This window comes from Mastigoproctus giganteus, chromosome 12 (genome assembly GCF_048544385.1).
Source record: "Mastigoproctus giganteus isolate SK-2022 chromosome 12, ASM4854438v1, whole genome shotgun sequence".
NCBI classification, from domain to species: Eukaryota; Metazoa; Arthropoda; class Arachnida; order Uropygi; family Thelyphonidae; genus Mastigoproctus; species Mastigoproctus giganteus.
In genome coordinates, this window is record NC_143586.1 from 107,980,430 (window position 1) to 108,003,033 (window position 22,604).

The 22,604-nt window shown below is 37.3% G+C and overlaps 1 protein-coding gene across 4 annotated transcripts in view; it reads right to left on the minus strand.

Annotated features, from left to right (window-relative positions):
* The window catches only part of LOC150077326 (nitric oxide synthase-interacting protein), a 261,026-nt gene that overhangs the window by 166,460 nt on the left and 71,962 nt on the right, over positions 1-22,604 (minus strand). For all 4 annotated transcript variants that reach the window (XM_090386806.1, XM_090386807.1, XM_090386804.1 and 1 more), the window contains one exon: positions 3,139-3,241. In XM_090386806.1, the coding sequence (XP_090242932.1) occupies positions 3,139-3,241 (103 nt within the window). The remainder of the gene's footprint in view (positions 1-3,138; positions 3,242-22,604) is intronic.

The window sequence follows — 22,604 nt, forward strand, 5'->3', positions numbered from 1 at the left end:
CAACATCACGATACAAGGTTGGAAAAATCACCTTTCATTTTGTACTATCTTAAAGATTAGACTAGTGCAGGCAAAATTTGAGCTTTAATTATTTTTGATAAGCCAACCAGAATTCCATATTTTATCATATTTATGGATTTCTTTCTTTTTTTTTTTTTTTTTTTTCGTTGACAAACTTAAAACTGTACACATTTTAGATATTTACAACTGCATTGCACAGAAGATTACAGAGAACAGTTGCTTTCAGATCTTGTGTAACTTCCAAACTTCCAATTCTAGTCTTGCTGTCTCCTTTTTAATTAAAAAGGAGAAAGCAAGACTTAAACCTTTCTCACAATAAAACAACAATAAATTTTTTTCCCACTGTTACAAAACTGTACACGACAGTATAGTGCAGTGTATAAGCAGTATCATTTTTGTTACATTGTATGTTACAAATAATGCACATCAATCTCCTGTGATAATAGCTTTTTATGAATGGGAAAGGGTGGTAGTAGTAGTGGCATGTGATGCAAGAAAGCAAGTGTATGAGCTTATGCAGCATCAGCCAAAAAAAAAAAAAAAAAAAAAAAAATCACACCATTCCCTCCAAATGCCTGTCCAGTTCCTCCTTAAATTTATTCAACCTATCAACTTCCACAACAACAGATGGAAGTTTGTTCCAGCAATTAACCACCCGCGGGCTAAAGGCAAATTTCTGCACATATATTCTTCATCTGTCTTTTCTTAATTTGAATTTATGCCCCCTTAGGTTCATAATCTGAACAAGTGGAAGGATCCCATCAGAATTCAGCATGCTCAACTCATTCAAGGCCTTATACACCTCAATCAGATCACCGTGCAGGTGCCTAGTCTCCAGCCACTGCAATTTGCAGAACTTAAGTCTCTCTTGGTAAGAGGATCCCTTCATTCCCCTCACCAATCTTGTTGCCCTTCTCTGTACACGGTCAAACAAATCTACATCCTTCCTAAAATGAGGCCTCCAGACCTGTACGCAGTACTCAAGGCATGGCCTGACCATTGCCTTATACAGAGGGATAATCACCCCCCTTTCCCTGCTAGCAAAATTCCTATATATCATTGACAAAACCTGAGGACCTGCCCTGGCAGCCTGTCTGCATTGCTCAGAAAACTTCATATCTGACTGCACAATTACTCCCAGGTCTTTTTCATTTTCTACCACCTTAAGTGTAGTACCCCACAGTTGGTACGTTTCTCTGGGGGTTACTTCTACCCATATGCAGTACTTTGCATTTGTCAAGGTTAAACTTCAGTTGCCACTTCTTAGCCCATCTGCCCAAATTTTCTAGATCCTGTTGCAGTAGCATACTGCCATTACTGTCATTAACAACCCTGCCAACCTTTGTATCATCTGCAAACTTCGACACTAAGCCTCAACATATCAATGATATTGATGTATACCTTCATCAATATCATTGATAAATATACAAACCAACGGTGGACCCAACACCGAACCCTGTGGGACTCCACTAATAACATTAGTCCACGACGAGCAGCATCCATTGATTATCACGCAACAAGCGTGGTAATCAAGTGTGGTAAGCATGGGTTAACAAGCAAAGGTGCCACTTCCAGTAGTACATTAGAGGTAATACTGTTTAACATTTAAAGCTTTAAATCAAGCTTAATTGAAATTTTTTATACCAACAAATTTGCTAAAATCGAATATTAGCATTAGCATTAGTAGAGGCATTTGATGCAAGAAAGCAAGCTTATGCAGCATCAGCCAAAAAAAAAAAAAAAAAACCCACTTCCACTTCACCCCTCTGTTCGTTCAAAATACCTGTCCAGCTGAGCCTTAAACTTGTTTAGGCTATCAACTTCCACGACAAGGGATGGAAGTCTGTTCCACCAACCAACCACTCGCTGGCTCAAGGCAAATTTCCGCATGTCTATCCTATCTGTCTATCTGTCTTTCCTCAATTTGAATTTATGCCCTCTCAGGTGATTATTCTGAGCGAGAGGAAGAATCCCATCAGCACTGAGCATGCTCAAACCATTCAGGCTTTATACATCTCAATCAGATCACCTTGCCAGTGCCTAGTCTCCAGACACTGTAATCTGCAAAACTTAAGCCTTTCTTCTTAAGAGCAACCCTTCGTTCCATTCACTAATCTTGTTGCCCTTCTCTGTACTCGTTCTAGCAACTCTACATCCTTCCCAAAATGATGCCTCCAGACCTGTATACATTCAAGTTATGGCCTGACTATCGCCTTATACAAGGGGATAATCACCTCCTTATCTCTGCTAGAAAAATTCCTATATATCATTGACAATACACCATGAGCTACTCTTGCAGCCCGTCTGCACTGCTCAGAGAACTTCATATCTACCTGCACAACCACCCCCAGGTCCCTTTCATTCTCTACCACTGTCAGTGTAGTACCACAGAGTTGATACGGTGCTGTGGGGTTGCTGTTTCCCATGTGTAGTACTTTACATTTGTCAATGTTAAACTTCATTTGCCACCTCTCAGCCCATCTGCTCAACATTTCCAGATCCTGTTGCAGCAGCATAGTGTCAGTAGTGTCCTTGACAACCCTGCCTACCTTTGTATCGTCTGCAAACGTTGACATTAAGCTTGATATACCATCATCAATATCATTTATGAATACAGAAAACAATAATGAACCCAACACTAAGCCCCGAGGGACTCCACTAATAACATTAGTCCACGATGAGCAGTGTCCATTGATTACCACTCTGTCTTCTCCCCCTCAGCCACCCCATTACAAGAAACAGCACCGTATTCAGCAGTCACGGGCTTGAACCCCTGTCACTCAAGACACGTGTACTTATGCACCCGCGCGCCTGACCACTAGGCTACGGCGGCCTTCAATATTATAAACAAGCAACAGGTACTTAACTGTATATTATTACAACTATGAGCTAGTTTGCTGTTCAATTGTAATATGATATAAACCAACACAGTATACATCTAATTTTACTTTCTACTGTAGGAAATCTTAAAATTATTATCTTGATGTTAGCAATGTTATTTATGTATTGTCCTTCTTGCTACTGTCTGCCCAAAGACCAAGCCAACTCACATACTCTTGGCCTAATACACTAATCTTAATGTTGAGGTTGACTTAGATTATATAATATGTCAAGTACCTGTAAACACTTTACACTGTCTGCTCACAATGCTTTTCTCTTGTTCAACAAAAGTCTGTGCTTTGGCAAGCTCCTCAGCTTTTGCAAGCTCTTTCATTTCTTCCTATAAAAAACAATAATGTAGCAACTTGTATACAGACAGAATTATAAAAGTTATCATTTATTATACCTCATTATACTATAAATATTTATTATACCTCTTTATTGAATTCAGATCCAGAATATTTCACCAACTGTTAAGATTTCAATAAAACTTCATACAGACATCTATAAATTAATAACTCATAAAACCTAAGAAAAACACAATGAATGCGATTTGGAAGCTGCAGTCACAGAGACTGGATGCATTTTAAGTTGGGTTAAAGCAGAGGGGTCGAACTGGGTGGGAGAAATTTGACAGTAACAAAGCCAAATTGCTCCTCCAGGGATCAGGCTAGTTTGGGTCATGGCCTGGAGCATTATCCAAGAGTACCAGTGCCTTTAAAGGAAGTTTGTTCTTTTCTAAGTAACTTTTGACTGAAAGACAAAAACACTTCAAATACCCATTCAGTGAAGAGGTGTCTTGTCCCCAATACTTCTTGTTACACCTCCAAAAGACACCGAACCTGCCTTTGATGATCTTTTGCTGTTTAAACACTCTTGAAGTTTCTGAGTGGTAACCAACATTGGCTTAAGTTTAAAATCTCCAGAGATATTGGACTTCATAGGCTTGTGCTCAGGCAACAAGGTCTCTTTTGTGATGTATGTTTGTATAGGCATTCTTTTCCAAAAAAGGCCTGTTTCATCTATATTAAAGACGTTGAGGAAGATAACCCTCCTTCTCAACAAGCTCTTGAAACTCCACCTTATAGTTTTCAGTTGCTTCCTGATACCATTGCAAGCCTCTCCATGCCTTATGACACTTTTAATATCTTAACTTTCCCTAAAATGGTTGAACCAACCTTTGCTGGCTTTAAAGTCCCCATATTGCATATCACTAGCTTAAGGTGTTTTAGCCTTTAAGTCATTAAAAATCTGCTTTGTACATTCACAAATATATTTTCCAGGAACTGTATCACCCTTCATTCGTTTTTCTTTTATCCACAGCAACAAAGGCCTTTTAATTTCTACAATCAGTTCTCTGCCTTTTTTAACTGTTTAGATTCATCACTTACTTAAGATTTTCTTTTTGTTTCACTATGTTAGAAATGGTTTATTGGAAAAAATAATATTCGTGCACCAATGAACATGTTTTTTCACTATTTCTTGTTTAATTTTAATTGATGTTGTTCGTTTAGCGATTTATTAGGTGCATCGGCAACTATGGCCATAGTGCACCAATATTTAATTGAAATTGTCTTCTTACTGGACTATATTATCAGTTTACGCAATGTTGTGTGTACATGAATTCAATACAGTAAATTTATGTCAAATAAGTACAATACAAAAAAACCACTTCAACTAAAAGATGCAAAATACAGCTCATTCAGGGTGGTAGACAATGAAAAGGACCTGAGGGTAATTGTGCAGTCAGATATGAAGTTTTCTGAGCAGCGCAGACAGGCTGCAAGATCTCATGGTATCTTGTCAATGATATACAGAAATTTTTCAAGCAAGGATAAGGAGTTGATTATCCCCTTGTATAAGGCAATGATCAAGCCACACCTTGAGCACTGTATACAGGTCTGGAGGCCTCATTTTACGAAGGATGTAGAGCTGCTGGAATGAGTATAGAGAAGGGCAACAAGATTAGTGAATGGAATAAAGGGTTATTCTTATGAAGAAAGGCTAAGTTTTGCAAATTACAGTGTCTGGAGACTAGGCACCTGCAAGGTGATCTGATTGAGGTGTACAAGGCCTTGAATGGGTTGAGCAAGCTCAATGCTGATGAGATTCTTCCTCTTGCCCAGATTAATTGCCTGAGAGGACAAGTTCAAATTGAAAAAAGACAGCTGTAGAATAGATGTGCGGAAATTTGCCTTTAGAAAGCGGGTGGTTGATTTCTGGAACAAAATTTCAGAATCTTCCATCTGTCATTGTAGAAGTGGACAGCTTAAATAAATTCAAGGCAAGGCAGAACTAGACAAATATTTGGAGCGATTGGATGGTGAAATGGGAAGGTTTTTTTTTTTCTTGGCTGATTCTGTATAAGCTTGCTTTCTTGCATCATATGCCTCTACTAATGCTAATAACAAAATACGTGGCCAACATGGTTACAAACACTACTATTGGCTGAGAGGAAAGACCACGTGGTCCAGTCGGAGACAATCATAAGTCCATCATAAAGTAAAACAAGTAGGTGCCAATTAGCATGATCACTGTTTAGCAGAATCAGCCACTTTATAGAATCACATTTCAAAAAACCAATTCCAATCATTAAAATGCACTACACTTTCATCATTATCATATGTTCGGTTATAATAATCAATTTTGAACACCTTTCTGATATTTTTCTAAAGCACATTTCTGGAGGTCACTACAATAAAAACAATTTGCAAGCAGTTTTTTTTATTGCAAAAACAAAAACGATTTGCTTTATTGGTCTTTTCTGTTAGTGCAATCTATTATAAATGGGTAGTAAACTCAATCTTATTGCATTTGCGATAATACTGATAGCTGTAATTCTGCAGGTTTTTAAGTTAATATAGTGAAATGTGTTTCCCCTTCCATGAAATCTTCAATCATAAAAAAACAAATTTTCAGAATCTTTCCTTCATTACTATTTTTAAGCTTCATAAACTTGTTACTCTGCATCTCACTTGTACTTATCGTGTTAGTTGCAATTTGTGCATTCTGTGTTCTTTGTTATTGACTGCTTATATTTTTTACTGCTTTAAATTTTACAACCCAAAAAAAAAAAAAAAAAAAAATGCCAGTGAACAGAAATATCAATTAGTTAGTATGTACATTACAGTATAATTAAGCTATGTACTTAAATGTAAATTTATTTTTATTGTGCTAACCTATGGGAAATAATTCTTCACATATCATTTAATTTTGTTAATCAGTAATGTAATAAAGTGTAAATTTGTGCTTTATATCTTTACTTTTATAGCCTGTGGATAATATTCCTCTTATTTTCGCTTATCAGACTCTCCAGTTAATAGAATTAAAATTCAATTCGCAAAAACAATCACAACGTATAGTGAACATATCGTATAGTGAAAGGTATTTTATTATGGAGAGTCCATTGTAAAGTGATTTGATTTTACAGGGAATCAATCGTAAAGCAGGGGTCCACTGAATACAAAATTATACATTAACAATACGTGTTTATACGCATTAATACAGAATAACACAGACATTTCTTTTAACAAATGTCAATATCTAACTTATACATTCTAACAGGTCAGTCTCACTTGGGTTAGTCTATCATTACATGTCACAATCAGGTAAGCATACTGGTCTAAGTGGAACGAAGGGGGTCACAGTCTGGGTAGCCAAAGCATGATTGCTTTTCCTGGTCTTAACTTTTTGAACAAACTCAGAGAAGGCCATGTAATGTGTTTCATCAGTCTGATAAGCAGTTGCTCATCTCCATGGTTTATAAGTATAATCTTGGTCAAAAGACTACATCTGTGGGATGGTAATTGAAGCATTCAAAAAGAACAAGCTTTTTGAATGCTGGGTGAGACCCAGCTCGCACAACTTTGCATTCAGAGAACCAGTCACTATTAACAAAAATGTGGCACAGAGACCTGGGACAAACCAGGGAGGGTGGTTTGGGGAAACTAGGGTTACATGAGGCAGTAATCTCCTAGTGACTTCCCCTTTAGGTGTCTCTTCCCAGCTGCTCTGCCATTGCTTTTACTTTCATTTTAGATATCAGTCTCAAAGGTTTATGGTAAGATGTTTGTGGGATTAGTTTTTTGGCTGTGTAGTTGAGTCCTTTTTTTAATTATTTCTAAATCTAGTGGCAGTGTACTAGGTTTAGAACTTACAGTTCAAGACCTAAGGAGCAGGCATACTGACAGTGCAGCATGCCCTCCTGTTGTTTAAGAGTATAAGCCTCTGTATGGAATCTAATTTTTATTCTTAACTAAAGTTGCTTTATAGTACCATATGCCTGTGCCACAGGTAATAACTGAGAGGAAGATTGCCTTATAAATAAGAACGTCTTCCTTTTTAAACCCCAGTCAGCATGGCTGATCCTAGAAATTATTCCATCATAATTCTTGACTTTTTTTGCCAAATGCACAAGATGTAGATAGAAAGTTAACTTATTGTCAAATATTATACCTTATATTATTATTAGATATTTCATTTCTGATATAAAGATTTTACTATGGCTATTGTTTTCCTATTTTAATCTGTGGACATCTTTACCTTTTAAAAGAATTGATTTGGTTTTAATGCTGGATATTGCTAGTTTGTTTAGAAAACAGAACCCTCCAGGAATGGGCAAGTATACTTGCTCATTCCTGGAGGGTTCTGATTGCTAAACTGGCATGCTATTCAAAAACAGCATGCCAATGTACAGAAAGGACAGTGGTTACTGTCAAGCTGCATTGACAGCCTTAGTTTTATCTATGTGTCTACAGCATTGGCAAAGATTAAGGCATATTCCAGACGAGGATATTGGCTCTGGTCAACCTGTTTTCTACTGTAAGCATCCAATTAGAGAATTAAGAGAGAGAGAGATTTTCCTTTATCCCAGAAATTTATCTGTTGTTTCACAGAAATGAGTCACTCACCCTTTCACAAAATTTCGCCTGCCTTTACATGGTTTGCACAAATGGTGCCTAAATCAGTTTTGTTTTAGCTGCTGTGCCTTGCAATGATATGCCCTGATATCCCTACCAGTAGCATGTCAACAATTCTGAAAAACCATGTTTCAATTCTTGGTGTTTGAGGAAACGGGACTCAGTCAGAAGCATGCGAAATTATGCCTTTATGAAGATATAGATGAAGCTGTTTATATGGGTGAAGTTGATTTGAGACCAAAACATGCCAATATCAGGGCCATAATAAAAGATAAGGCCATGGAGTATGCACCTTTCCTGGTCATAAAAAATTCCAAGCTAGTTCTGGTTGGTTGGACAAATTTAAAAAGCGCCATAGCTTACTTGAAAGAGTTATTCCTGGTGAAAGTGCGGTTGTAATCGAAGACTATACCCATTGGAAAGAAACAGTTTTGAAAAAAATTATGGAGAACTACAAGCCCAACAACATATTCAACGTTGATGAAACAGGTCTATTTTTTAAATGTTTGCCAAACAAGACACTGACTTTTAAAGGTGATAAATGTTTAGGTGGTAAAAATAGTAAGGAAAGAATTACATTCTTGGTTGATGCAAATATGGCTGATAATGAAAAAGTGAAGCTTTTGGTAAAAGGCAAAAGTAGACAACCCCAATGTTTCAAAGGAGTAAAGTCGTTAGTTGGACTACAACTACAACAAAAAAGTTTGGATGACAAGTGACACGTTTGACCAGTGAATTTTAAATTTTGATAGAAAGATGACGAAAGAAAACAGAAAAATTGCGTTAACTGTTGACAACTGCCCTGCCCACCTTCACTCGGTAATTTTGAAACATACAAGTGTGAAGCTTGTTTTCTTCCCTCCAAATACCTCGCCTAAACTGCATCCAATGAACCAAGGTATTATCAAGAATTTGAAAATGCACTACCCAAGGTGCATACTGAAAAAAAATTATACCGAAAATAGAAACCAACCAACCTATAGATTCTGTTATAGATCTGCAGATGTGCATATTAGAGTTGCCAAAAGTGTGGAGTCAAGATGTGATGGAAACAATTATTAAGAATTGTTTCATAAAAGCAGGTTTTGCTAAAACGCCAATTAACAGTGATGGGAGGGATGAACTACTACAAGACATTGAACAATCTTGGGAAGAACTCAAGCAAGAGGTTTGTTCAGTGGAGATATTGTTCTTGACAAATTTTTAGGATTTGATAATGATGTCATAATAGCTGAATATCCAAGTGACTCCAACATTTTGGAGAGTATTCAGAGAACTAGTGACAACATTGACGAGATGGATGAAAATGAGGGCAATGGGAGGCAATATTAAACTTTCCAAACATGAAATGTTGGCAGCTTAAAACTTTGGGCCAAGGCCTTTAATGTGAAGAAAATATGCTGGAAAATATATTTGAGTGTTTAAACAAATGCAAACATTTTTATGATTGATGTAGAGCAAAATCCAGTGTACAACAAAAAATAACTAAATATTTTACGAAATAATTCTTAAAAGTGTACTAATATGTTGTGCGCATCATGAAGTAGACATTTCTTAATGTGTGTATTAATAAATTAATTGTTTTAAAATGTTAAAAAATTAGCATTAGTAGCAGCACATGATGCAAGAAAGCAAGCTTATACAGCATCACCCAAAAAAAAAAAAACCTTTCCCATTTTCACCCATCCATTCACTCCAAATGTTTGTCTAGTTCTACTTTGAATTTGTTTAAGCTGTCAACTTCTATGACAACAGATGCAAGTTTGTTACAGCAATCAATCATATGCCATATAAAGGCAAATTTTCACACATCTATTCTACAACTTTCTAAATTTGAATTTATGTACCCTCAGGCGATTAATCTGTGCAAATTTATTTATTCATTCCCACTTATTTCTGATTTATTTTCCATCTTTTACTATATTTCTGAATGGTTATTATATTTCTGAATTTACAGTATTTTTCAGTATTTTTGAAAATGTCCTATTTTCTTTATAACAAATTTTTTCAAGCGAACAATCAATTTTGTTATATAGAGGTCTGGCTGTATTTATTTTAATAAAATTCTGTTTCAAGGTTGTCATTCTCAATGGATCTGTGAGAACATGGCAATTCATGGGAAGCTGATACCCCACATTTAAATCAGACATTGGCTTTTCATTTTGTATTGTGCTTTACACTTGTTTTAAAAACTATACTACAAGTATATTTAAATTATTACTTGATGTGCCATTCTTTCCTATAAACAATATAGAATGTAAATTAACTGTGTCTGCAGCTGTTGTTTAATTATAAGATTAAAATTATTTGAATCTGCCATTGTTCTTTTTAGTTACGCTGTCACATTTCATTTCTGAAAATAATAGTAGTGGCATATCAGATTGTAGAATATTACTGACATCTGATCTCTGATAACAAATGGGCCAAAATCACAAAATTAAGCACTGAAATAACCATTCCCATTTCATTTATCCCCTCTTTTTTTATTTCCAGATAATGAAGTTATTATTACACATTTGTTTTTTTCCCTTAAACTTCTATTTCATGAAATTGCTGCTTTCATCCTCAATTTTTTTTAAAACATTCTTTTGAATGTTAGCATTAGCATTAGTAGAGGCATTTGATGCAAGAAAGCAAGCTTATGCAGCATCAGCCAAAAAAAAAAAAAAAAAGTAACATAAATAAATAAAAATAACCACTTCCACTTCACCCCTCTGTTCGTTCGAAATACCTGTCCAGCTGAGCCTTAAACTTATTTAGGCTATCAACTTCCACGACAAGGGATGGAAGTCTGTTCCACCCACCAACCACCCGCTGGCTAAAGGCAAATTTCCGCACATCTATCCTACATCTGTCTTTCCTCAATTTGAATTTATGCCCTCTCAGGTGATTTTTCTGAGCTAGAGGAAGAATCCCATCAGCATTGAGCATGCTCAAACCATTCAAGGCTTTGTACACCTCTATAAGATCACCCCGCTGGTGCCTAGTTTCCAGACACTGTAATTTGCAAAACTTAAGCCTTTCTTCGTAAGAGAACCCCTTTGTCCCATTCACCAATCTAGTTGCCCTTCTCTGTACTCGTTCCAGCAGCTCTACATCCTTCCTGAAATGAGGCCTCCAGGCCTGTATACAGTACTCTAGGTGTGGCCTGACCATTGCCTTATACAAGGGAATAATCACCTCCTTATCCCTGCTAGAAAAATTCCTATATATCATTGACAATACACCATGAGCTACTCTTGCAGCTCGTCTGCACTGCTCAGAGAACTTCATATCTGCCTGCACCACCACCCCCAGGTCCCTTTCATTCTCTACCACTGTCAGTGTAGTACCACAGAGTTGATACGTTGCTCTGGGGTTGCTGTTTCCCATATGTAGTACTTTACATTTGTCAATGTTAAACTTCATTTGCCACCTCGAAGCCCATCTGCTCAACCTTTCCAAATCCTGTTGCAGCAGCATAGTGTCAGTAGTGTCCTTGACAACCCTGCCAACCTTCGTATCGTCTGCAAACTTATATACCATCATCAATATCATTTATAAATACAGAAAACAATAAAGGCCCCAATACTGAACCCTGAGGGCTCCACTAATAACATTAGTCCACGATGAGCAGTGTCCATTGATTACCACTCTCTGTCTTCTCCCCCTCAACCACCCCTTTATCCATAGCAGCAACTTGCCTCCAATGCCACACTGCTCCAATTTGTGCAGCAGTCTTCCATGTGCAACAGTATCAAAAGCCTTTCTAAGATCCAAGTATATAATATCAAAGTTATTCCCTGCATCCAGTTCTTTTGTGACTGCATCATAGTATCCAATCAAATTGGTCAGGCAAGACTTCCCCTTAACAAAACCATGCTGTGTCCTAGCTATAACTGAAGTCTTGTCTAGATGATCCTGCAGTGCTTCTTTCACCAGTGCCTCCATTAATTTTCCGGGAACAGAAGTTAAACTCACAGGTCTATAATTACTTGTGTCAGCCTTTGATCCCCCTTTGTGAATTGAGGTCACATTTGCACATCTCCAGTCAATGGGTACCTCCCCTGAGTCCAAGGAAGCTCTCATAATTATGGCTAAGAGTTTGCTTACCTCCTTTGCTGCCTCCTTTAATATAACTGGATAGATCCCATCCACCCCAGGTGCCTTTCTTGTGTTTATCTTCAACAATTTCTCCTCCACTTTGCTCTCAGTTATTACAAGATTCTCTAGCTTACTGCTAGAGTTGAATACACCTCTGGCATTCCCCTCGCTGAATAACTCCTCATGTGTGAATGTCGATGTAAAATATTCATTTAGTTTGTTAGCTACCCGAGCAGGGTCATCAACAGTTGACCCATCGATCTCAAGTGGACCAATCTGATTCATCCCCTTCCTTCTAGAGTTTACATAAGTAAAGAACTCTTTGCTGTTTTTCTTCGCATCCCTTGCCAAGGATCTCTCGTAATCTGCCTTCGCCTGCCTAACCTCCTTTGTAACTTGGTTACAGATCAACTTGTATCTATCATAGGCGTCCGTGTCACGTGTTAATTTGTATGTATCCCATGCATTTTTCTTCTCTGCCATATGCCTCATTAGTTCATCTGACAACCATTTAGGCCTAAACCTTGAACAATATTTCTTAGTTGGTATGTAAAGCCTAGTAGCTTCCACGATAAGTTCTTTGAATGCTTCCCATTTTGAATTTGCTGTTGGCAATATCATCAGTTGATCCCACTGTATAGAATTTAAATACTGTCTCAGTCCATTGTAGTCGCCTTTACGAAAGCAATACCCCTTCCCTTTACCCCTAATGGTAGTTACCTCTTTGAGTAACTCCCACTTCAGCACACTGTGATCACTGCCACCAAGTGGTTCATTTATCTGCAGATTCTTAATGCATGAAGAATCACTACTGATAATCAAATCAAGAGTATTACTCCCTCTAGTTGCCTCCCGAACATGCTGATGTAGAAAACAATCATCCAATAAATCCACAAAAGCCTTGCTACTGTGTGAGTGACCAGCCCCCAAATTCCAGTCAATATCTGGGAAATTAAAATCCCCCATTATAAGACTCTCTGATTTACTGGCCCACTCTATTTCTCCGAACAGTTTCTTATTATACTCATCAGAGTCATTAGGCCTATAGCACACTCCTACTCTCAATTTTGATCTCCCAATGCTTATGTCACACCAAACTGACTCGACACTGCACTGTCCAGCGATGTCGACTGGCTTCACTTCCTTGGATTTTATGTGTTTTTTAACTAATAGCATAACCCCTCCTCCCTTCCTATCCTGTCTATCCTTTCTGTAGACATTGCACTCCCCAAATTCCAGTTCTGCATTTCTTATATCTGTGTGACACCATGTCTCTGAAATCCCCACAATATCTGCCTTTGATGTTTTGAGCAATACCTCAAATTCATCAAATTTATTTACTAAACTCCTAGCATTGGTGTACACACAAGTATACATGCACCTGTTCTTTTTCTTAGCTACCCTAACACAACCCATGTGTTTACTTGTACCCCAATGATTCCCAGCAGTCTCTGAAATATCCTGCATCTTATTTTCCAGGCTGCGGCTCATTCCAATAGAAGCAGTGCAAGAATCACTTTCACCTCTGCCAGTGGCTACTGTTAATCTATTAGTCCTTGTATCCCCCCAATCTAGCAGTTTTCCGACCCACCTAACATTGCCTCGATAGCATCAGCAAACATTCTTGCACCCTTTCTATTTAAGTGTATCCCATCCCTGTAGAAGCAGTCTCTCCTGTTAACAAGTACAGACCAGGCTGAAAAAAATTCTACCCCTTGAGCCCTGCACAATCTTTCCAGGGCCGAATTGATTGACAGGGCTCTCATCATATACTCCCTCCTATCGTGTCTGGGCAGAATTGCAGACACTTTCAATTTCAACCCTAATTCACGGCTTTTTTTCATCAGTGACCTGTACTTGTCAAGTAATTCCGCTGGTCTCCTACTCTTAATGTCATTAGTGCCAACGTGTACAACTATATCACCTTTTGTGCCCTTAAAAGATGATATCCGCTCTACAACGTCATCAACTTTTGCCCCTGGCAGACATACCCTGGTCCTATTCCACCTATCCTTTTTACAAAGCATGTTTCCCGTTTCCCTGACAATAGAGTCACCAACAACTACTAGTTCCTTTGGGACCAGCGCATTCTGCCTTGGGGGTTGCCGCTGTGTTCCGCGATGACCAAGTGCAAGCTCTGGCATTGGTGTGGGCAGCTGAGAGCTTGATGGGCCCCTCACTTGTAATCCTTCGAGGGCATCCACCCTATCCTTCAAGCTCTCATATAGGCCCATAACAACGCTGAGTTGTCGCCTTATCTCCTTACACTCCTTGCATCGCACACACACAAAGACATCCCCCATGGCAGTATCATGTCCCATACTTGACTGCTCCGCAAACATCAAGCAAATAGTGCATCTTACAAGGCTGTGATTCAGAGGACAACTGCCCCCCTCAGTTCTCCCCTGGGCCACAGCATTCCCATTAGCTTGAGCCCTTTGCTTTGCTGCTCTGGTTTGAGTCATCATTTAGATTTACTTTCAATAAAATTTCAATTTCTGTACAAAATTAAATCCTAAACTTGTATCCAAACACAGTTATAACGCTATATTTACGTTTCAGTAACGAGTGTTATCTACGGAATATTTACGTTTCAGTAACGAGTGTTATCTACGAAATATTATGTTTCAGTAACGAGTGTTATCTGCGAAATCCCTTTATATAACTTTCGTATCAAGTTATGTATTAATTATTTGTTTTTACTAATTATTTATGTTACGTAACCTAAGTGGTTATATGTATAATTAATTATGTTAAATAAAATTAATTATATTACGTTTGTAATCTAAGTCGTTATATGTATTTATTTAAACGTACAATTTAACTGCTAACGAAGTTCAACTAACGCTATCTAGTACGGTATATCGTATCACAAAGGCGGGAAAATTACGAACGGTTAGCGGAGTTGAAACACGTGGAAACCTTTACCGATACTTTTATGCAATTACAAGGCCGAGTAAAGAATAAATACACCAAATTAATCAGAAAATCACAAAATAATGTTATACTACTAAATTTAAATCAAAAGTTTTAGAAAAACAATAATTTCAAATCAATAAATAAGAAAAATCCACTTAGCGGCTTTGAAAACGACCGTCTCTAGTAGCCTCATTTCTTTTGTCATTATTTTCAAGAAGAGAATGCATAGCTGTCTTTGTACAGCTAGCTGTTCAACACAGCTAAATACACCTAGAGATGCCAGGTGGTGTATACAGTAGTAATACTAATAAACTAAATGCTTCACCAAGAGAAGACTATTGTTACTTATTCTCAGTAATATTAATAAAAAAATAGAATTCCAGTTATCAGTTGATTCAATCACTGCTCATCTCTGTTGTCTGAATTATTTGCTGTATGATTCCTTTCACTTCAAAGGTGGTACTTGTGCAAATGTCTATTCTGATATTTCCTGTCAGAGACTTATAATTTCCTCATTTCAATCTTCTCCAGTTTAAAATCTCTCTACCACATTCTGAAAAATTTATCTGTTGTCCTCTATCATTCCCCCAAATTCAATAATCATTTAGAACTTTTTGACTTCCTCTCTTTGAAACTTGACTTTCTCCAGTCTAACTTTGCTAACGGTGAGATAAATTTTCTTGGTGATTTTAATGTTCACTATTCCAGCTGGCATCTGTTTTCTAGTCACACAGACCCAGCTGGTTAAGATGCCAAGGCTTTTCCAATTACTAATGACCTTGCTCAGATTGTTCATTTACCTACAAGAATACCAGACAATCCTAACCACACTTGATCTTTTTCTCACAAACAACCCTTTTAAGTACACAGTCGAGGCGAATCCTCTAGGCACATCAGATCATAACTTGATGGTCTCTTCTCCAATGGAGCCTTTCTCTCGTCGCCAATCTCAACCTTGTGATGCTGGCATTAAAAGAATGCGAAATGGGGTGATCTGTGAGATTTCTTTTCTTCTTTCCTCGGTCGGATTACTTTTCCTCTTATACAGTAGAACTATCAGTTATCCAAAAGTCAGTTATCTGGAATAATTTGAAAGGCTGATTTTTTTTTGTTCTTTTTTTTTTATTTATTAATTTACAAATGTTTATTATGTTACAAGATTATTTCTGTCTGTTTTTTTACTTTGTATGAGTGATAGTTTAGTCATTCGTTTCAGTGAACAAAATTTCCACGGCATATTTTGTTCTTTTCATTTCATATTATGTTTAGTTCCAGATTCGGTAAGAATAATATCGGCCCGAAACTGTGATTTATTATTTTTCTGTTTTTTTCAGGGAAAATGTCAACAAAAAGAAACAGCACTGAAATGGACAGAAAACCAGGAATGTGATATAATCAAATGATATTGTTAAGGAACTTGAGAGATTTAGTAGCAAAAAAAACTGTCACAAAAAATGATCAAACATTATTTTATAAAGTTACTTTAAATTTTTTTCCACATAAAATTTGCAGTAAAATACCTATCCAAATTCGCACATTTACATATGTAAATGTGCAAATTATTATTATTTTTTTAATTAAATAAATTTGTTTTTTCACGATATTTAAAGTCTTTTTCTTTTACCCTAATACATTATAACAGAATTTATTTAATCTTACCTTACGTTCGATTATTGGGAAAATTTGGCTATCCGAAAGAGGTCTGACATTAATTATTCCAGATAACTGACACACTACTGTATATTAATGAAGAGAAATTCTATTCTTCTCTTCTTCCACTGAAGAGAAATTCTATCCAAAGTTTTACTGATAATAGCACATTGCATTCCACCTTCCAGTTTGAGAAACCTTGCCCTGCACAAACAGCTTCAACTTCTCATATATTCACTTTCAATTTTTTAAATGCTGATCTCCAGGTAATTCTCCAGTGGGGCAAAGATAATTTAGTTGATTTCAATTCTTCTAAAACACAGTTGGAAAAAAGGATTCTTCTGCTCGTATGCTTATCTTTGATGACATTCAGATTTCTAGATTATCTAGAAATCTGAATGTCATTGTGCTTACACCAAAAGAGATTATCTAATCTCTTTTGGTGTAGGCATATCACAAATACTGCTTCCTCTGCAACTAAAAATCTGGGTTTTTCTTTTGCTTTTGGCATTACTTTTCTTATGAACAGCCCTTCACCCTGTACATATCACAAATCCACCCTACCTTGGAATATTATTCCCACATCTGGAACAGTAACTGCAAACCTCTTTAAAGCTTCTAGATTCCATTCAAAAAGGGCAGTTAAGTTAATTAATGACCAATCTGTAACAAAGTCTCTCCATTCTCTGTCTCATAGATGTTCTGTTTATGCTGCATACCTCTTCTATAGATACTTCTTCCAGATAACTGACACACTACTGTATATGTGTATATATGGGCACTGTTCTTCTGAATTGTCTTCTATAATTTCCCCCTTTCTCTTCAAAACCATCCCAAACACATGCTGCAACTAGTCAGCATCCTTTTAATGTCCAACTTCAAACTCACATAACCAACTTTTCTTCTTCCTCATTTTATTCCTTCAACTTCTATTTTTTGGAACAGCATCCCTTCATACATCTTTCCTGGAAATTATAATCTAAAGAAATTGAAGTCTGATGTCAACAGTATCTTGTTTCATCTTCTCAACCTTCAACCCACTAAGTATTGTACTACACACTATAGGTTCTAATGCCTCTTGTGCTTGGGGTTGTCACAAAAAAAAAAAACTGCCCAAGAGAGAGAGTAAGGATGCCATTGGTGTTTGGTTTGATCATTCCATTCAAAGCCTTAAATTAAACCAAGGTTTTAGAGTTCTTTCCCAGCAAATTGACAACCCAGAACACCTTGAACACACACAACTGCAAACTCATACACACAGAGATGCAGAATGCTCTGGGAAACCACTGCACTGATCTGAATATAATTCCCTGTAAATTAGGAACCTTTCTTTGGGCAGAACACTCACAATAAATGAGTAATTGTATTTCTACAGTTTTGCCATATGTTTTGCTTCAAAGATTTTCCTTTGAGTTACTATATTTTGTATTATTTGGTTGCATTTTTATGGGTTAACTTGGTTAAGTGATAATATTAAATAAACACTCAATTTTATGGACTTTGGATTTAATAGATTAAAAAAAAAAAAGACTGGCCTCAAGTGTATTTTGAGTGTGCTCAAGAGAAATAGAAACACCAGGAATTCATGAGTCATAGCAGCAAACAGCAAGCATCGTAGTCTGTCAGTCATTATACCATTATGCCTGTTTCTTTATTATACCTTACTTTCATCGCGACTTCTAAGGAAACTGGTGAAAAGAAAAAGCACATACATTTGAGCATTGTGCAAAAATTAGGGAATTAGGGAAAAAAGATATTAGGGAATTCAGACCCAGGTGTCTCTACGAAGAATGTGATGTGGGAAAAAAAAAATTTGTAAGATATTGTACAAAGCAAGGGTAAACTTTAGAAATTTAAGCAGTCTGACTCTGAATATTCACCAGTACATCAACTTCCTCTTTTTAATTCCGACTCCAAATAAAGCTTTTCCCCGCACCACTACTATATGGTCACGCAAAATCACCTTCTATTAACTATATGCCACGTGTCAACCAATAATGACAAGATAAATAAAAACTAATTCTGTATATCTGTACTATTACACAAATATACATATAAACTGATTAAATTTTCAATTATGGAGTAAAAAGGTCTAAAAAAAAAGAAAGAAAAAGAAACACATACTGTAGTTCTGTTTTTGCAAAATACTTTTCACAGTATAGAGACAAATAAGTACACGATGGTGCAGTCTTTTAAATTGTCACAATACTAACACTTTATACAGGTGCCTGCCACATCACTGAATTATGACCACCTGCTTAATACTGTGCTGGGCCATCGTACATACGGATAACAGCCACTATATGCCTAGACATTGACTCCACTAAATGTCTGAAGACATCTAGTGAAAATGTCCGTAGATAAATCGAGAAACCATCTGAACAATGCAAGTCTCTCAGCATGTTTAAAGATGAAAATTATGGCATACTCGTCTGATGTTGAGATACTCGCTCAAGAAGTTCAGCAGCAAAAGACACATTAATTCGTACCTAACTGAATATTTGTTGTGTATTTTTCAGTATTAATAAATAATATTTAAAAATATATATTTTTTAATAGAACACCTTCCCACTATTCCATTTCTTAAAAAACTTCCCATCCCATCCCAGCTTCAGCCGAGGCTCTTCAGATTCTTTTTTTTTTTAATTAAATCAAAAATGGCTCTTCACTCAAAAAAGGTTGCCGACCCCTGTTTTAGGGTAACTAAGAGTGAGAACATATGCACGTATACTTGCATTTACATTTATGCTAGGGGAATTGTAAATAAATTTGAAGTACTGATTAAGTCATCAAATGCAGATATTGTGGTGATAATAGAGACATGGTGTCACTGAGGCATAAAGGGATGCAGCATTTGAATATGGTGAGTACAACATGTACAACGTATCACGTTTATTGTCAGGCAGCCTCCCCTAAAACTTTATACTCTATGTTGCAGTACAAATTCTGTAAACACCAAAGATAGTATAAGTTTTGGCATTTGTTTGCATACAACTAAATGCCTGAGGCATTTAGTCATAGGGCCCATAGTGGAATGCAGTCCCTGCCACCAGGAGGGTATAGTAGCAGACAATTAGTCTCTAGCAGTGGTAAACCCTGGTCTTCAGAATGGGGCTTCAGAATGGGGGGGGAACTCTGGAAGGTGAAGAGAGCAGGAGAGACAGTGAAGGTAGGAGGAAACAGATTAAGATAAAGGATCTAGGATGATAGGAAGATTTTCAACCTGGAAAGAGGAAGTCAGAAGGGACAGAGAGGTACCGATGTGGAAGGAGACAATCCTCCACACAAGGGATGGGGGAACTGTTGAGAACAGTAACAGTTTTGTGGTAGAGTCCACCAGGTGAAACGTTCGGGTGGGTATGGGTAGGAGTAAACTCACAGGACCAAGTACCCTATGTGGGGAGCACTGAAGGAGGGGGTGGGTCATGCTCTTAGTTAAGAAACATATGGAATCTAAGGCAGTTCATCTATTTGATATCAGTGGCCAGTGTAATGCTGAATCAGTTTGGTGTGATACAAACACTGGGAAAAAGAAAATAAGTATGAGTATGTTATAGGTCTAATGACTGTGATGAGTACAGCAAACAGCTATACAGAGAAATAGAGTGCACGAGTAAATCAGAATGTCTTATAATGTTATGTTGGAGTTAACTTTCCATATACTGACAAACTTGTGGGTTAGTCACTTCAGACTAGGAAGACTTCTAGATTTATTAAATGACTGTTTTCTACAGCAGCATGAAGGCAACAGAAGGAAGAAATGCTCTATCTGTTTACCAGCAGTGACTCTTCATGTATTAAGAATCTGCAGGCAAAATGCCCATTGATTAACAAGAATAACAGTGTACAGATGTGGGATATACTTAAAGATGTTACTACTGTCAAGGTGTGCTTTTCCTTTCATAAGAGTGACTACAGTGGAATCAGATAATTAAATTCTTTGCAGTGATAACCAACTGACGATGCTACCAACAGCAAATCCTAAATGGGAAACATTCAGGGAAATAGTCAGACTATTTCGCTTAACCCTTCCACATCTCTTCCATCATGCAGTATGACTAATGTCTTTTGCGGTTATGATGAATACCATGGCAAGATCCAAACTTCATTATATTGAGGGTATAGCTCTAAAACGGTGTTCGCAGACCGGCCACTAGTTATTACACTGGATAGAACCTATTGGTAACTCTCTAGGAGGCTTCCGGATCAGCAAGTGTATAATCTAGCTACCTCTACTCTGCAAACCCTATGAACTTTTTCAGACAGAATCTCAGTTATCGGTTGATTCGACCACTGTTCATCTCAGTTGCCCAAATTATTCACTGTATGATTCCTTTCGCCTCAAAGGCGGTAATTGTGCATATGTCCGATGCGATATTCCTTGTCAGATACTTGGTAATTTGGAATCTCCTCTTTTCGATCTTCTCTAGCTTAAAATCTCTCTACCTCATTCTGTAAAATTCATCCGTTGTCTCTACCATTCTCCCAATCCAATAATAATTTGTAGCTCTTTGACTTCCTCTCTTTGCAAACCGAGTTTCTCCAGTCCAACTTTCCTAACAGTGAGGTAATTTCCCTTGGTGATTTTAATGTTCACAACTCCAGCTGGCTTCTGTTTTCTAGTCACACCAACCCAGCTGGTTGAGATACTGAGGCTTTTACAATTACTAATGTCCTTACACAGATTGTTCATTTACCTACAAGAATACTGGACAATCCTAACCATACAGCCAACACGCTTGATCTTTTTTTCTCACAAACAACCCTTCTAAGTACACGGTTGAAGTGAGTGGTCCTTTAGATACCTCAGATCATAACTTGGCGATTGTCTCTTCTCCAATAGAGCCTTTATCTCATGGCTATTCTCAACCTCGTGTTGTTTGGTATTACAAGAATGCAAAATGGGATGAACTGTGAGATTTCTGTTCTTCTTTTCTTTGGTCAGACTATTGTTTCAAAACTTCTGATGTCAACGTTTGCCCAGATTGTATCAGTGAAATTATTCTTGTAGGAATGGATTCCTTTATTCCACACTCCATGTTAAAATCTCGTCCTTTATTAACCTTGGTTAATAAATGTGCTAAGGCTGTCCAATAAATGTTATAAGGCTGTTCAAGAGAAGAATGTTGCATATCATAATTGGCTTGTTTCCAATTCTTCAGCTTCATTTTTTGCCTACATCAAAGCTCAAAACAATTGTAAAGCAGTTATTAATCAGACCAAACTAGATTTTGAACAGGCTAAGTGTGGAAAACTTGCTTCTTGCCCTAATGGTAGCCAAGCATTCTGGTCTCTTGCAAAGCTATTGGCCGCAAGTTTTGCCCATCTCTGCTCCCACCTCTGTCAAAACCAGATGGTTCTATTGTCACTTCAGCCAAGGATAAAGCTGACCTGCTAGAATCCCATTTTTCTTCCAATTCATATATTAATGATCTTGGTAAAACACCTCCTACCATTCCCAACATGCTCCATTCAATGTATCATGTGGTCTTCTGTCAAAAGGACGTCAAAAGGATTTTGATGAATCTGATGCTAAGAAATCTCCAGGTCCTGATGGTATTTCTCCACTTGTTCTCAAAACCTGTGCTCCTGAACTTACTCCTGTTCTTTGCTGCCTTTTTCACTTTCTTATTCCAAAGGTGTTTTTCTTCTGTTTGGAAATTTGCTCATATCTAGCCAGTTCCTAAAAAAGGTGACAAATCCCTCCCATCCAATTATTGTCTCATTGAAATTACTTCCACTCTTTCTAAAGTAATGGAGAAATCAATTAACCGCCAACTCTTAAACTACCTAGAAACCTTCTGTCTGATCAACGATCGCCAGTACGGATTCCATCAGTGTCGATCCACTGGTGATATTCTGGCTTATGTTACCCATTTATGGACAAATTCAATGGAAAAGTTCGGTGAAACAAGCAGTTGCTCTTGATATGTCAAAGGTTTTCGATCATATTTGGCACAAAGGTCTTCTAAACAAGCTTCCATCTCATGGTTTGCCAACTTTTTTTGTGATTGGTTATCCAGTTTTCCCTCTGACCGCTCACTGAGGATGATCGTAGATTGCTCTGTGTCTTCTACCTTCTCCACTAATGCTGATTTCCCCCACTCTTTTCCTCATGTATATTAATGACCT